At 43.0% G+C, this 16,462-nt stretch overlaps 1 protein-coding gene across 5 annotated transcripts in view; it reads left to right on the top strand.

Moving 5' to 3' along the window:
* inavab (innate immunity activator b) overlaps positions 1 to 14,504 on the top strand; it is a 46,763-nt gene extending 32,259 nt beyond the window's left edge. For 2 of the 5 annotated variants that reach the window (XM_042298235.1, XM_024375642.2), the window contains exons 2-10: positions 2,858 to 2,974; positions 4,089 to 4,258; positions 8,137 to 8,259; positions 8,543 to 8,774; positions 8,881 to 8,934; positions 9,054 to 9,336; positions 9,933 to 10,091; positions 10,329 to 11,049; positions 13,956 to 14,504. In XM_042298235.1, coding sequence (XP_042154169.1) covers positions 2,920 to 2,974; positions 4,089 to 4,258; positions 8,137 to 8,259; positions 8,543 to 8,774; positions 8,881 to 8,934; positions 9,054 to 9,336; positions 9,933 to 10,091; positions 10,329 to 11,049; positions 13,956 to 14,048 — 1,890 coding nt within the window. In that variant the 5' untranslated portion in view covers positions 2,858 to 2,919 and the 3' untranslated portion in view covers positions 14,049 to 14,504. The remainder of the gene's footprint in view (positions 1 to 2,857; positions 2,975 to 4,088; positions 4,259 to 8,136; positions 8,260 to 8,542; positions 8,775 to 8,880; positions 8,935 to 9,053; positions 9,337 to 9,932; positions 10,092 to 10,328; positions 11,050 to 13,955) is intronic. The other 3 variants (XM_042298249.1, XM_042298243.1, XM_042298238.1) reach the window with 2 other exon arrangements.
* The last annotated feature ends 1,958 nt before the right edge of the window (positions 14,505 to 16,462 follow it).

Genomic DNA, 16,462 nt, shown 5'->3' with positions numbered 1-16,462 from the left:
CTCATAATAAACATGACAGCCATTGGAAACGGTGGTAGGCTTTTTCCTCGGTTTCACCTGCCATATCAGTTCTGTTCTACTCACAGACATTATTTTAACAGTTTTAGAAACTTATTATTTTAACAGTTTTAGAGTGTTTTCTATCCAAATATATCTACCAATGCATATCCTAGGTTCTGGGCCTGAGTAACAGGCAGTTTACTTTGGGCATGCTTTTCATCCGGATGTCAAAATACTGCCCCCTAGCCCAAGGAGGTTTTAACCTTTCTAGTGCAGGGGTTCCGCTAGCGACAACATTCCACTGAAAAGGCAGCGCGCAAAATTCAAAAAAAAGATAAACATCTTGTTAATCTACCCATCGTGTCCAATTTCAAAAATGCTTTACAGCTAAAGCACAACATATGATTATGTTAAATCACCGCCAAGTCGAAAAAACACAGCCAAAGATAGGAGTCACAAAGTAGAAATATAGATAAAATGAATCACTAACCTTTGATCTTCATCATGACACTCATAGGACATCATGTTACACAATACATGTATGTTTTGTTCGATAATGTGCATATTTATATCCAAAAATCTCAGTTTACATTGGCGCCTTTATGTGCAGTAATGTTTTGATTCCAAAACATCTGGTGATTTTGCATAATAAACATTGATAAAAGATACTAGTGTTATTCACAGAATTAAAGATAGACTTCTCCTTAATGCAACCGCTGTCAGATTTCAAAAAAAACTTTACGGAAAAAGCATAATCTGAGAACGGCGCTCAGAACCCAAAACAGCCAGAGGAATAGCAGCCATTTTGGAAGAACACCATAAATATTCACTTACCTTTGACTGATTTGTTCCATAAAGTTCCATCATTTATGTCCAAATAGACACTTGTTGTTAGCGTGTTCAGCCCAGTAATCCATCTTCACGAGGCGCGAGCATTTCATCCAGATAAAAACTCGAAAAGTTCCGTTACAGTCTTTTAGAAACATGTCAAACGATGTATGGAATCAAGCGTTAGGATGTTTTTAACATAGGAAGTGCAACCTCATCCATATCTCTATGTTCTCAGTAGGCCAAGCTTTGAAAAACTACAAACCTCAGATGTCCCACTTCCTGGTTGGATTTTTCTCAGGTTTTCACCTGCCATTTGAGTTCTGTTATACTCACAGACCTCATTCAAACAGTTTTAGAAACTTCAGAGTGTTTTCTATCCAATACTAATAATAATATAAAATATATATTAGCATCTGGGACAGAGTAGGAGGCAGTTTACTCTGGGCACGCTATTCATCCAAAAGTGAAAATGCTGCCCCCTATCCCAATAAGGTTAAATGGGTTTACATTCAAAAGTCTGCAGGGCCAGACAGGTTACCAGGAAGCGTACTCCGAGAATGCGCTGACCAGCTGGCAAGTATTTTCAGTCACTACCCAATCGGTAATACCTACATGTTTCAAGCAGACCACCATAGTTCCTGTGCCCATGAACACCAAGGTAACCTGTCTAAATGGCTATTGCCCCGTAGCACTCACATATGTAGCCATAAAATGCTTTGCTCACATCAACACCATCAGCCCAGATACCCTGGACCTACTCCATTTTGCATACCGCCACAACAGATTCACAGATGACGCAATCTCTATTGACCTCCACACTGCCCTTTCCCACCTGGACTAAAGGAACACTTAAGTCACTACAGCTTAGTGTTCAACACCATAGTGCCCTCCAAGTCATCACTAAGCTAAGGACCTTGGGACTGAACACCGCCCTCTGCAACTGGATCCTGGATTTCCTGCTTAGTCCCTTCCTGTACTCCCTGTTCACCCAAAACTGTGTGGCCGTGCACGACTCCCAACACCATCATTAAGTTAGCCGACGACACAATGGTGGTAAGCCTGATCACCGACGACGATGAGACAGCCTATAGGGATGAAGTCAGAGACCTGGCAGTGTGGTGCCAGGACAACAACTTCTCCCTCAACGTCAGTAAGACAAAGGAGCTGATCGTGGACTATTGGAAACGGAGGACTAAATGCACCATCATTCACATTGACAGGGCTGTAGTGGAGCGGGTTGAGCGCTTCAAGTTTCTCTGTGTCCACATCACTACGGCTTTATCATGGAGGGCACAATTTCTCTTTCCATTCCAGGAGGCTGAAAAGATTTTTCATGGGTCCTGAGATCCTCAAAAGGTTCTACAGCTGCACTATATAGGGCATCTTGACTGGCTGCATCACCGCTTGGTATGGCATCTGCTTGGCTTCCAACAGCAAGGTGCTACAGAGGGTAGTGCTTATGGCCCAGTACATCACTTTGGCCGAGCTCCCTGCCATCCAGGACCTCTATACCAGGTGGTGTCAAAATTAACACTATATAGTCAATAGGGTGCCGTTTAGGACACAACCTGAGAGTTAGATAGTCAGTCTGAATCCACTCTGGTTTGAAACCCTGGTGAGGCTGTGCTGACAGGGAGTAACGGCTCATAGTAATAGGAAAGAGTGGTCCACTCCATTGTTTACTGTGCAAATTCACAGGGAATTTGGTTTGACCCCCTTGATTTTGTGTCACATGGACTTTTTCATGGTTTAAGGGTTAAGTGGGGTGTTGAAAGTGTAATCGTCTCTTAGTGGTGGATGGATCCATTCATTTTTTCTAAAATGAGACATTCTAATTTTCCTGAAAAGCAACAATTTACTACTATTAAACAGGATTATTCTCTGTAGTATAGTGAGGCCGTATAGAAGTTTTGTAAAAAAAAAAAAATTGCATGACTTTTAAAATTGCTGACTTTTAAAATGAATTTCCATGTAAATGGACAATAAAATGTATCTTTGAAGAAAATTAACGTGTTTAATTTTGCAGGGCATCGTGAAACTAGACATTTTCCTGTTCCCTCGCCCCTGTAAACCACCAGACTCACAGACATGGAGGGTAAAGAAGAGATCAGTGACACAGACAGTGGTATCATTCTCCACTCTGGTAAGCACCAAATACGTTTATCAACTTCCATGACACTAACATTTATTCATTATAATGGGACACCTATAGTGAGAGATTAGTCCCAAAAATGTCTAACTTGTCATGGGTTTTGTCTTAAAAACCTATTTGTGTTCCAGTTATAATGAAGTAGTAAGCAAGCAAGCCACACTACTCAAAAGTGGTTTATAATCCTTTTATTTATTCTTTGGTGCTCCATTTCTAAGAAGATGCCGTGGCCACTACCAATGGTTTCTATAAACCAGTAGCTGAGCTATTGCTGGTCACATTCTTCACTGCAGATGTTATTTAGTCTTTTACCCACAATGGAGATTATCCATCCAGACAGAATCGGGGGTTTTTGTCATTCAGTCATTGCCATGTTTTCTACTGTTTATATTCTCCTGCATGGTTGCCATTCCGGTGGCAGTTTCTGTGTGACATCTTTATTTATCTGTCACACCCCCGGTGGCTTTCACCGCTGTCTGTCAGTACCTGCAGGGATTGAGTTGATAATCTCTGAAAGCATGTGACACACAATGCAGCTGGCCTGGAGACATTAGTAGCCCTGTGAATGAACTCAGGGTTTTCGTCCCAAATGGCATCCTACTCCCTATATTGTGCACTACTTTTGGGCTACCCACAGGGTTCTCGTCAAAAGTAGTGCACTATGTAGGGAGTAGGGTGCCATTTGGGATGTAACCCAGTTGTCATTAGTCTCCGGTGGTTCTGTAGGGCAACCACATTGTTTATCACCTTGGTTTCACTCCCAGGTTGATACTATCAGTCAATAAAACACATAATAGTATGAGTACAGACACTCATTGTGTCTTAAGAGAAACATGTCTTGTCTAGGTGTCATCTTGGCTCACCATCTTCAACGTTGCTGCTCGTGAATGGGGCAGAACCTCAGGATTGGAGCAACATTTTTGGTTGCATTTGTATCGAAACCTTTTTTTAAAAGTTTTGGTCATAGTTTATTCTTTCCAGTCAGTTGGGCTATCTGCGTGATACAGCTGCAACCATATGAAATTGACAAGCAAGCATTACCAATTTGAAAACTTGGGCCAAAGAATTGTGTCCATCTATCTATAACCTCGCTCTTTTCAATCCTTAGACTTCACAGTAGCCTCTTTGTCATTGTGTGTCCCAGGACCTGATAGTCCTGCCACCATTATGAAGGACGTGACCACTCACACCCGGGCCGTCAAGCTCAAGCACCAGTCACTGGAAGACCGACTAGAGCTCTGCCTACTGGAGCTGAAGAAGCTTTGCATCCGAGAGGCTGTGAGTACCCCTGGATATAGGACACACATGTTAGGTACAGACACATGTTACACACAGACTCACTCCACTATCAGGGTTCAGGCCATTTTCACCATGACATTAGTTGGAATTTCCCCATCAGTGAAACCATGACCGTGATGGGGGGAGGGGGGCGTGGCTTTCATAGAGATGTTAATCAAGCTCTGACAAAGACACCAATACGAAAGCTTAATATACTAAACTGATACTGTCAAGACAATTGTGAGTTTGTATTTTTTATTTTGAGATGTTAATGAAAAAATTGCCTGGCACTCTGAAACTACTGAGGCAATAAAGACTGCCCACAGTCTGAAATGAAAGGCTTTGGTTTGTTTTGTTGGGTTTTAAGACAAGTTGGGGCAATTTGGAGGCAGCCAATGGACCTTAAGTTTCCCTATTAGTCAACACTAAATTATCTCTCCCATACCTGGCTCTCTGCAACTAATTCAGCCCTGACAATGTCCCTGTCTCATCCGTCATCGTTATGAGGGGCTGCTTCCCATAGTGCACTACTTTGGACTAGTGCCCTATGTAGGGTGCTATTTGGGATACAGACCAGTTCTGATCATTATTTTCTGTTGAAAATTGGGCTTGGCTCTCCTGTCGGGACTTGTCTTGTCAAGGTGTGCTGCCCGGTAGGAGGCTCTGATGACACCTCTTCATGCTCTCAGGAACACGACAGTGACTCAGATCATGACCAACCGTTCTGACACTATTGTCTTTGTCTGGGAGAAAAAATAGACCTTTTTTATTGAGACTGACACAAAACAAACACAGGGTGTGGTGTGTGTTATGTCTGTTCCCAAATGAAATCAATAATAATGCAATTTCTCACACTCAGGTTGAGTTTGTGTTGCTAGAAGGTAGACCAGTGAGATGAATACACTGGGCTGGTGAGGCTTTAAGAATGTGTTGTGAAAGAGTAGGAACTATAGAAAAGCAGCATTGCGTAACAAACATTTGAGAACAATATCCATGTCCCAGCATGTAAGGCAGGATAGATTTTTGTTAAACAATATTTCAAAATGAAGGGAAAATAAAATTAACTCAATGAGGGTTCATGGAACTTGGTAGATTTGGAGGGAATGGGGACCAATTGACTCTGAATTACTAACTAATATAATATGTATACTGAACAAATATATGAACGCAACATTTAACCTTTTATTTAACTAGGCAAGTCAGTTAACAACAAATTCTTATTTACAATGACGGCCGAGGAACAGTGAGTTAACTGCCTTGTTTAGGGGCAGAATGACTGAGTTTTACCTTGTCAGCTCTGGGATTCGATCTTGCAACCTTTTCAGTTACTGGCCCAACGCTCTAACCACTAGGCTACCTGCCGCCCCAGGCATTCAACATTTTCAAAGATTTTACTGAGTTATAACTCATATAAGGAAATCAGTCAATTAAAATAAATTCATTCAGCATTAATCTACGGATTCCACATGACTAGGCTGGGGTGCAGCCATGGATGGGCCTTGGAGGCCACAGGCCCACCCAATTGGCAGCCAGGCCCACACACTGGGGGTGAGTTTCAATCCCACAAAAGGGCTTTATTACAGACATAAATAGTCCTCAGCACCCCCCTGACAAATTCTAAAAATTACATTGGGGGCAGCTTATGGTAGAGAAATGAACATGCAACAGGTCTGGTGAACATTCCTGCAGTCAGCATACCAATTGGATGCTCCCTCAAAACTTGACATCTGTGGCATTGTGTTGTGTGACAAAACTGCACACTTTAAAAGTGGCCTTTTATTGTCCTCAGCACAAGGTGCACCTGTGTAATGATCATGTTGTGTCTTCATATGCCACACCTGTAAAGTGGATGGATTATCTTGGCAAATGAGAAATGCTCACTAAAAGGGATGTAAACAAATTTGTCCTCCAAATTTGAGAGAAATCAACATTTTGTGCATTTGGAAAACTTTTTTATTTTGTCTCATGAAACATGGGAACAACACTTTATATGTTGCATTTTATATTTTTGGATACAATTTGTATGTCTCTGCATCCAGTATGAAGGAAGTTAGTGGTAGTTTTGCAAGCCAATGCTAACTAGTGTTAATGCAATGACTGGAAGTCTACGATAACAGACTGCCAGTCATTGCGATAACGCTAGTTAGCAATTACCTTCAAACTGCACGCATACATAAAAATGGTATCCACGAGTTCATCGGACTCTGGGGAAGTAGAGAAAGGGATTAATTGACAAAATCTCGAAGTATTCCTTTAACATACAGTGCATTCGGAAAGTATTCAGACCCCTTCCCTTTTTCCACATGTTACATTACATCCTATTCTAAAATTGATTCAATTAAAAATGTTCCTCATAAATCTACATACAATATTCCATAATGACAAAGCATTAATAGTTTTTTAGACATTTTTGAAAATGTATTAAAAATTAATAACTAAAATATCAGTATTTAGACCCTTTGCCATGAGACAAGAAATTGAGCTCAGGTGCATCCTGTTAGCATTGTTCACCCTTGATGTTTCTACAACTTCATTGGAGTCCACCTGTGGTAAATTCAATTAATTGGACATGATTTGGAAAGGATCAACTCCTGGCTTTATAAGGTCCCACAGTTGACAGTGCATGTCAGAGCTAAAAGTCGAAGGAATTGTCCGTATAGCTCCGAGACAGGATTGTGTCGAGACACCAATCTGGGGAAGGGTACCAAAACATTTCTGCAGCATTGAAGGTCTTCAAGAACACAGTGGCCTCCATCATTCTTGAATAGAAGAAGTTTGGAACCACCAAGACTCTTACAAGAGCAGGCCGTCTGGCCAAACTGAGCAATCGGGGAGAAGGGCCTTTGGTCAGGGGGGTGACCAAGAACCCGATGATAACTCTGGCAGAGCGCCAGAGTTCCTCTGTGGTGATGGGAGAACCTTCCAGAAGGACAACCACCTCTGCAGCACTCCACCAATCAGGCCTTTATGGTAGTGGCCAGACAGAAGCCACTCCTCAGTAAAACAGGCACATGACAGCACGCTTGGAGTTTGCCAAAAGACACCTAAAGGACTCTCAGACGATGAGAAACAAGATTATCTGGTCTGATGAAACCAAGATTGAACTATTTGGCCTGAATGCCAATCATCCCTACGGCACCATCCCTACGGTGAAGCATGGTGGTGGTAGCATCCTGCTGTGGGGATGTTTTTCAGCTGCAGGGACTTGGAGAATTGTCAGGATTGAAGGAAAGATGAACGGAGCAAAGTACAGAGAGATCCTTGATGAAAACCTGCTCCAGAGCGTCCAGGACCTCGGACTGGGGTGAAGGTTCACCTTCCAACAGGAGAAGGACCTGAAGCACACAGCCAAGACAACGCAGGAGTGGCTTTGGGATAAGTCTCTGATTGTCCTTGAGCAGCCCAGCCAGAGCCCGGATTTGAACGTCTCTGGGGAGACCTGAAAATAGCTGTGCAGCTACACTCCCCATCCAACCTGACGGAACTTGAGAGGATCTGCAGAGAAGAATGGGAGAAACTCCCAAATACAGGTGTGCCAAGCTTGTAGCGTCATACCCAAGTAGAATCAACAAAGTATATGGGAGTTAAGAGTATGAATAGTTATGTAAATGTGATATTTCAGTTAGATTTTTTTGCAATTAAAAAAATCAAAAACCTTTTTTGTTTTGATTAGGGGGTATTGTGTGTAGATTGATGAGCGGGAATGTTTGTTTAATCCATTTCAGAATAAGGCTGTAACATAAAGAAATTGAAAGTCAAGGTGTCTGTATGCTTTCTGAATGAACTGTACATTTATTTTTGTTGCGTTGCATTAACAGAATATGATCCATCACATTTGAACCAGCTTACATCTGGTGTCTTTTTCCCATGTCATATAGGAGCTGACTGGTCGGCTGTCTGCAGACTACCCTTTGCTGCCTGGGGAGAAGCCACCTCAAATCCGCCAACGAATCGGAGCTGCCTTCAAACTAGAAGAGCAGAGCATCCCACAGGGAGCAGTGGTAAAGAGCCTGACAGGGTTTGGGCATGGACAATATTGTAATTTACACTGACTATCCCTTTAACAGTAGTTGTAAAAGCCACACACACAGGTGTACTTAGTACTGAAGGCCACTCCCGTGGTTCCCCTTGGAGAAATATTATGTTTCTCAATTCAAGCCATCGTCCTACCTTCCTTGCCACCAACCATCAATAATCAAGCTTCTTTCATCGTAAGAGCCAGGAAGAGATCTTTCATGTTCAGCCACTCATGTTTGCCCAACCTCCTTTTGTCACATCCTGTAGAACTCTGAGCTGAACTCTGTGGAAGCTGAGCTATCCCTGCAGTTGCAGATACACAAAGCGGTCCAAAGACTGTGCTGTGAGGAACACCAGAGCAAGGCGGTGAAGAGAAGCCGGTTACAGCAGTGCAAGCGTGAGGAGAAGAAAGTCAAACAACTGCAGGACACAGCGTTTCAGCTGCGCCTACAGCATGGGCGGTCTTCACCACGGCCAGACTGCACCAGCACACAGAGAGGTGAGCGCCACCCTGCTGGCCAACTGATAAAATAACATTGAAATCTTTCCTCTCTGACCTGAGATTAATGGATTAATACGGTTGTTCGCTATGCTTTTGTTTTCAGATCAGGGCACTTCTGATGATAGCTCTCTGTCGGATTCGGCACTGCTCGACGAAGGTTAGAGTCACTGTGCAAAAATTTGTCTTGTAAAAGTTCTATTGATAAGCATGTTATGACAATACCACCAAAGTACTTAATAACACTCTGAATTCAATTGTATCTTTACTTTTCTCCAGTAGAGGTGATTAGTCAGTCATCTCAACCATCCGTGGAGCTCCCTCACCTAGGAGGACCAGTAGATCCTCCCCAGCCTCCCCTTGACCCCTCACACCCCCCTGGGCCTAGCCCCCACGAGTCTCCCACTACTACTCCAACCCTGGAGGAGCTACAGTCTCTTTTCAACACCAGCCTGGAATTGGAGCCCCCTCCCATCGAGCACTCGCCCTGGACAGAGTCCAGTCTGGACCAGCCTTACCAGAAGACCAAGAAGAAGTCACACTCTGGTAGCAGAAAGTCAAGGTAAAGGCCAAGGGAGAACCCACTGTGCCTCCTGTAATTTTATATGAACACTACCCTTGAATTTATTGTACAGGAAAGCCCAAGAATAGCTATAATTTAAGCTTCACAAGTTGGTGAAAGCTCTCTTAAACACAAGTCATTATGGCTTTGTAATTGTTTCCATGTAGCCTAATATAAGATTAACTTGGCTTTTTGAATTCATGCAGCTCCATAGTTGAACCCAAATAGATCTACCTTTATGAGAAACCACAAGATCAGGAATCTGCTTTGACAGCACTTATATGAAACTTAAACTCCATTTGATATTTGAAAAATGAGAGTTCCTTTTCAAGTGGTTTCGCTCAAGTTGGCATTAATACGTACCTTGTTATTTTGGGGAGGAAATTACTTGGGAACATTCTGATTCAAGTTGTGACTCGTCTTTGAGTGAAAGCTCGAATAGACTGATACAAGGGCACATGGAACAGGTTCAAGCGTGCAAAGTACACGCACTCATTTGGCCAACTCATGGCTCTCCTCTGAATAAAAACATCTTCGGGGTTTAGTCATTAACCCAGTTCTCTCTCCTTCCTGTCCATGTTGTTACCTTTCTGCAGTAGTCCAGCCACGACCCCTGTGTTGCCTCCTGTGGACGCCTGTTGTAGAGACACGGCCCTGACACTGCAGTTCTCCTCCCATCTCAAACTGAGCTACACCCAGTCCAACAGCGCCCCATCCACCCCGGAGATGCACCTTCGCCGCCAGCTCTCTCTCAGGTCATCAAATTAAAATGTTTTACATTTTGGTAGTTGTTCTTCGAGTGACTTAGTCAGTGCATTCAACTAAGGTAAGTAAGACATCCACATCTCACAGTCACACAACACCACTGTCCATTTGTATATCTCATTCACACTGTCCCCACACCGCTTGAATCTTGAGACTGTATCTTACAAATTAGTGTTGAGTTTGTACTGTTTTGGCCTTGTTTTTAATGCTTCTATGTAATATTTTAGACTTCCCAACAGTGAGCCTCCGTTGAACCTGGATAAGGATCGAGGACGTACCCGTGTTCCCAGGAGGCTACTAACGGATTACGTGGTAACGTCTCCAGGCGAGTCCCCTGTCCTGAGGGCAGGCTACGGAAATCCCATATACCATTCCAGCTCTGAGACTGAGGACAGTAACTCTGAACACTCTGCCCCATCCTACACCAGTTCACCATGTCGTGAGATGCCTTGTGACCTGCCCAGGCAGTCTCAGCTCACCTATAAGTACCAACACTCCAGCCCCAATGACAATCATCGACCAATGGCCTACCCCCCAGGCCCCGGCTTCTACCAGAACCCCCAGCACCAGTCCAACCCCAGCTTCCACAGGGGTTACTATGACAACAGGATGGTCTACCCTTCAGAGATGGATATGACCAGGCTGTATCATGGCACCCCGCTCCCCTGTCACCCCAGCCAGTATGAACACTGGTACGAGGAGGCCCCTTTGCACCCCCAGTGGGCTCTCAGGTCCCTGCCCCCTCACATCAGACTGTCCCGCGCCCCTTCGCTCCGGGAGTACCCTCACCACCCATCCAGAGGCCTCCCCCAGCAGGTGGTAAACGAAGAGCTCAAGTCGTGGCACCAGCGCAAACAGTTCAGACCTCGCTCCCTGGACAGACAGGGCGCGGCCAGGGTGAGGAGTGTACAGTCACCTCTCACCCAGCACAACAAGTACCCTGAACAGGTAAACTGCCACAATGGCACTTCACTCTCTAAATGACTATAGTTGCTCAATATGAAGTTACTGTCTTTGCAGAAGTACTGTTAGCACCAGGCAGGTTCCCTGTAACTGAATATCACTGGATTATATTACTGTCAGGTCGGTGTCAGTCGGTGCACCGCAGGCTTTAGAGAAGGGGATTTCTAATCAAGTTAAGATGGATGATACGGAGGTGCTGTGTCCAGACCTGTCTGCAAGTTCCATCGAATCAACAGAACTCTTTTAAAATGTTTGTGTCGTATATTAATGCGGTCTTTACAAGTTAGCTTACTTTGCCAAACTCACACAGTTCAATAGAACACAATCACACCTGACAAACAAACAAGTATTACCTCCATGAACTAGTAAGCAAACTATGTGAGGACAGGACAACACACAACTCTTCAATGATACTCGTCTCAGCACGTTTTATGACGGGGAAGGCAACCCTGTTCCTGGAGTGTCACAGGTACTGCAGGATTTTGTCCCAACTAGACACCACACGGAACAACTAAGGTAATTGATCGGTTCAGTGATTGCCTAAAGCACTCCTGGTGTTCCAGGTTGGTTAAATCAAAAGCATGAGGTACCTACAGCACTCCAGGACAAGGGATGCCTACCTGTTTTATGACTTTCAATCTACACACAGTACCCCAAAATGACAACGCGAAAACATGTTTTTTGAATACAAAACTTCATATTAAAAATACTAAACCATATTCAGACCCTTTGCTATAAGACTCAATTGAGATAAGGTGTTTCCATTGATCATCCTTGAGATGTTTCTACAACTTGATTGTCTACCTGTGGTAAATTCAATTGATTGGACATGATTTGGAAAGGCACGCACCTGTCTATATAAGGTCCCACAGTTGACAGTGCATGTCAGAGCAAATTCCAAGCCATGAGGTCGAAGGAATTGTCCGTAGAACTCCGAGACAGGATTGTCGAGGCACAGATCTGCGGAAGGGTACGAAAAATGTATGCAGCATTGAAGGTCCCCAAGAACACAGTGGCCTCCATCATTTTTGAATGGAAACAGTTTTGAACCACCAAGACTCTTCCTAGAGCTGTCAACCCTGCCAAACTGAGCAATCAGGGGAGAAGGGGCTTGGTCAGGGGGGTGACCAAAAACCTGATGGTCACACTAACAGAGCTGAAGAGTTCCTCTGTGGAGATGGGAGAACCTTCCAGAAGGACAACCATCTCTGCAGCACTCCACCAATCAGGCCATTATGGCCAGAAGGAAGCCACTCCTTAGTAAAAGGCACATGACAGCCTGCTTGGAGCTTTCCAAAAGGCACCTAAAGGACTTTCAGACCATGCAAAACAAGATTATCTGGTCTGATGAAAACAATATTGAACTCTTTGGCCTGAATGCCAAGCATCACGTCTGGAGGAAACTTGGCACCGTCCCTATGGTGAAGCATGGTGGTGGCAGCATCATGCTGTGGGGATGTTTGTTAGAGGCAGGGACTGGGAGACTAGTCAGGATCGAGGGAAAGATGAACAGAGCAAAGTACAGAGATCCTTGATGAAAACCTGTACCAAAGCGTTCAGGACCTCGGACTGGGGTGAAGGTTCACCTTCCAACAGGTCAACGTCCATAAGCACACAGCCAACAAAACACAGGAGCAGCTTTGGGACAAGTCTCTGAATGTCCTTGAGTAGCCCAGCCAGAGCCCAGACTTGAACACGATCGATCATCTCTGGAGAGACCTGAAAATAGCTGTGCAGCAACGCTCCCCATCCAACCTGACAGGAGCTTGAGAGGATCTGTAGAGAAGAATTGGAGAAACTCCCCAAATACAGGTGTGCAAAGCATACCCAAGAAGACTCAAGGCTGTAATTGCTGCCAAAGGTTCTTCAAAAAATATCAAATCAAATCAATTTTAGAATAAGGCTGTAACATCACAAAATGTGGAAAAAGTCTAGGGGTATGAGTGCATTCCGAATGCACTATCTTTTGAGTTCAGATACAGTTAAAGAAAATCTATGGAGGCAGGTGGTGAGTCAATGTGATTTTTAAGACCTTGAAATTATTATAATATGAGAGGCAGTGGGTATCCTGAGTTTGATTTATTTTTTATTCTCCCCGCAGAGGGTAAGGTGTGGGAATGTTCATGCATGAGAGGAAGACCCAGGTGCCACATTCCTGTATCATTTTACTGTCTACCCTTCAGCGATGATTTATATTGCCAGCTGTTGAAAAAGCATGGGCAGCTGTAGTACAGTACTGTACAGTACTGGATCTAATATTTTGCAGCAGTAGTAGTAGTAGCAGCAGTAGCAGCAATTCTTAATTTCAGGGGATGGTCTGATCACAGCAAGTAAAGGAGGTTTGAGAGACATTCAGACAGCTGCAGTGTGGGAGTGAACATACTGTACGTGTGGCCCTCCCATCGTCAACCTCACCCCTGAATCATACAGTGTCACGCTGAGTCACATTGTGGCTCACTGTAGAGAAATGACACACCCTTGTGGATCAGCTGCTAAAACCTAAAAGCCAAGCTTTTTCAGACACTGGCTGTTTTGAACTCTTATGACGTCGTTATGGAGCTCTCAATGGTGAGGTTATACCACAGTGCTATTACTGCACTTCCTTTAACATATTTGTATATCCAACTTCCTGGTGTTGTGAGAACTGAGTAATACAGCAGCTGAGCCCTTGGTGTCTGCTGTAGGGCAGTATACTCACTCCTGGCCCTGAAGGGTTGCAGGGAACCACCAGTAGAAACATTATTGCAATGATCTACTTTGTTGCCTTCTCTCCATACTATGAACCAATAATGTTATTTCTTGTGATATTTAAAAGCCTAACTCTATTAGTACTGACTTGAAAAAACAGACATTGAAATAAATGTTCCCTGTTTTTGTCGTCCCATCTGCAGGCTCCCCAGAGACGTGTCATCCAGAGGGCAGCGGACGGGTCCCCAGTGCAGTGGTTTGTGGATGACGACTCTGAGATCGTCAGTCAGGTGTAGGACTATTGAGAGGGCCCCCAGTGCCACCCTCTCTCTGGAAAGCTCTGACCTCCCCCGGCCCACAGAGCCCTATTTATTCATTAATTTATTACATCACTGGACTTGGTGCTGATATGAGATGAGAGAGAGCGAGAGACTGGGCATAGTATCAAAGAGGATCTGAGGCTTTATATTATTGACTTCAACATGTTACCAGGGCAACACGAAAGTCAAAGCCACAAAGCAACAGACTACAACGTTCCCCTGGTGCTTCCCTTTTTACTGTGAAAGAGCCGCTGTGTTGAACATTCTTTCATGGTTAGTTTGTTAGCTGTTTTTTTGTACGGATCTATTGATGTGTTAAGTACTATCGAAAATGTTTCTAAAATATATTTAGATATTGTTTTTCAAAAAAGGAAAAAGTTTCTCTTTAGAAATGAATAAATAATTAAATAAAGATTTATAATGTTAATCCTATCAGTGTCATTCTGTTAAACTTTCTTCAGAGTTGGGAATTCAGTTCCAACGGGAAGTTTCTGAGTGGTGATATGCATAGGATCAGAATAAGTACCAATATTATTATCATTGGTTACACATTATTTTGTCATCATTTGACCATTCAGTGTTGACGGTGCACTATCTTTTATCAATTTACTAGTCTCTCCCTGACAGACATTTGCAGCAAAAAAGCTCTTTGACTGGCAACCAAGTTCAAGTTACTGCCGGTTGCATTCATGGCTCATGATTGCCCCCTGCTTTTGGACATTCATTATGCCCATGATAAACCCTTAATTTATAATGCATTATAATACACTTTTTGTATATAGATTATTGGTACTTGAAAGTTGGACTTTATTTAACCATGGATGTCACATTGAACAATACATACTACAAAACAACTTAAATCCAAAATTGGGGGGGATTTTAAGAATCCCCCCAAGAAGTTGTTTTGGGGATTACCATGCTATTTCAATGTCAATACATTGTTATGCAGCATAATTAAACATTTGATTTCCAATTTTGGGATGAAGTTGGCAAAACATTGCAATGGCCAATTGGAAAACCAATTGTCATTAAACGTGTCAAAAATCTTAGGAATATGTGGGACAAGAATATAACATACATTATGTTGCTAGTGACAAGGGGAAATTAAACAAAATGGTACAAACAGAATGTAAATGAGGCTCAGGTACAAAACCTGTGGAGAATTTCAATAAGGGAATGTTAACTGCTCAGAGGAGCCACAGACTGCCAACTTAATATGCAAAATGTACACACTTGAGGATAAAGAACCTGTTTCTGATCTTCATCCTGATATGGAGTGTCATTGGTGCAGCTCAATCAAATCTCAGACACCCAAGATATTGGGAATGAATACTACCACCTAGAGACAAAGTTGTAGTAGAGGTTTATCAGATGAGGAAATCGTAAACTCTATGAAAACTGAATCAAATGAGCAGCATGTAATTGGAGAGGTTGACATCGAAATAAGCGAGGAAGGATCTACAGACCCTACTGAGTATTCAGAAACAACCTTTTTATTGTGGCACCCAGAATAGTTTTTGCCAGAACAGGGTAGAATGCTTCAGGAAACAGTGCTTAGCCAGTGGAAAAGTAAGTCAGCTAGCAAGGCATTGTTTTCATTTTATAACAAGTGATAAGCAGAAATAAGGGAGTACTTTCTCAGTAGTAGATGTGTTTCCCTTTAAAACAGTCCCATTGAACACAGCTAATAGCTAGCTAACGTTAGCCAAACCACGCTAACTAGCTACTGTTAGTGCAACCCTAAGTAACAGTACATATGAAGACAAAAAATGATCAGGTCTACTGTACATCTTACTGTAGAAATGATTGTTGAAAACAAGTCTAGGTTGGAGCTTTTGCTGTTAAACTGATTTGAAGCAAGATTCTTTTTGAGGCAAACACACACACAGTTCTGGGTTGCTTATCTACAGCAGGAAGCGGTCTCCTGCCTGACTGAGAAAGCATTAGATGCTCTGATCCAGTTTGGCACCACATACCTATGCGAGTCAGGGTTCTCAACTCTGGCATACTTTTTTTTAAAGTACAGAAACAGACTCAAAGCTGAGCATGACCTCAGGGTTGCACTGTAATAAACTGAGCACAGAAAAGACATGCTTGTTGAAAACTTCAACCAGCCACACACCTCTGATTAGGACTGTGTGTGTGTGTGTGTGTGTGTGTGTGTGTGTGTGTGTGTTCTGTTATACTGCTGTGTGATGTGATCAATTAGTTTATTCCAGTTCAGAATTAAAAGTATTTATTGTATTTTAACAGCAACAGTTCCAACCTAGAAAGATATTTAAGTGTTTTTAATCAAATAGCATGAATTGCTATTTATATGGGTATTTAATTTAATTGTAATTTGTTTTTGTCTATATTGCATTTGTTTTAAGCATAAGGGCAATGAAATG

This window comes from Oncorhynchus tshawytscha, linkage group LG02 (assembly GCF_018296145.1).
Source record: "Oncorhynchus tshawytscha isolate Ot180627B linkage group LG02, Otsh_v2.0, whole genome shotgun sequence".
In the NCBI taxonomy this organism is placed as follows: Eukaryota; Metazoa; Chordata; class Actinopteri; order Salmoniformes; family Salmonidae; genus Oncorhynchus; species Oncorhynchus tshawytscha.
Note: the sequence above shows the minus strand (reverse complement) of the source record. Positions and strands in the feature narration are given on the sequence as shown.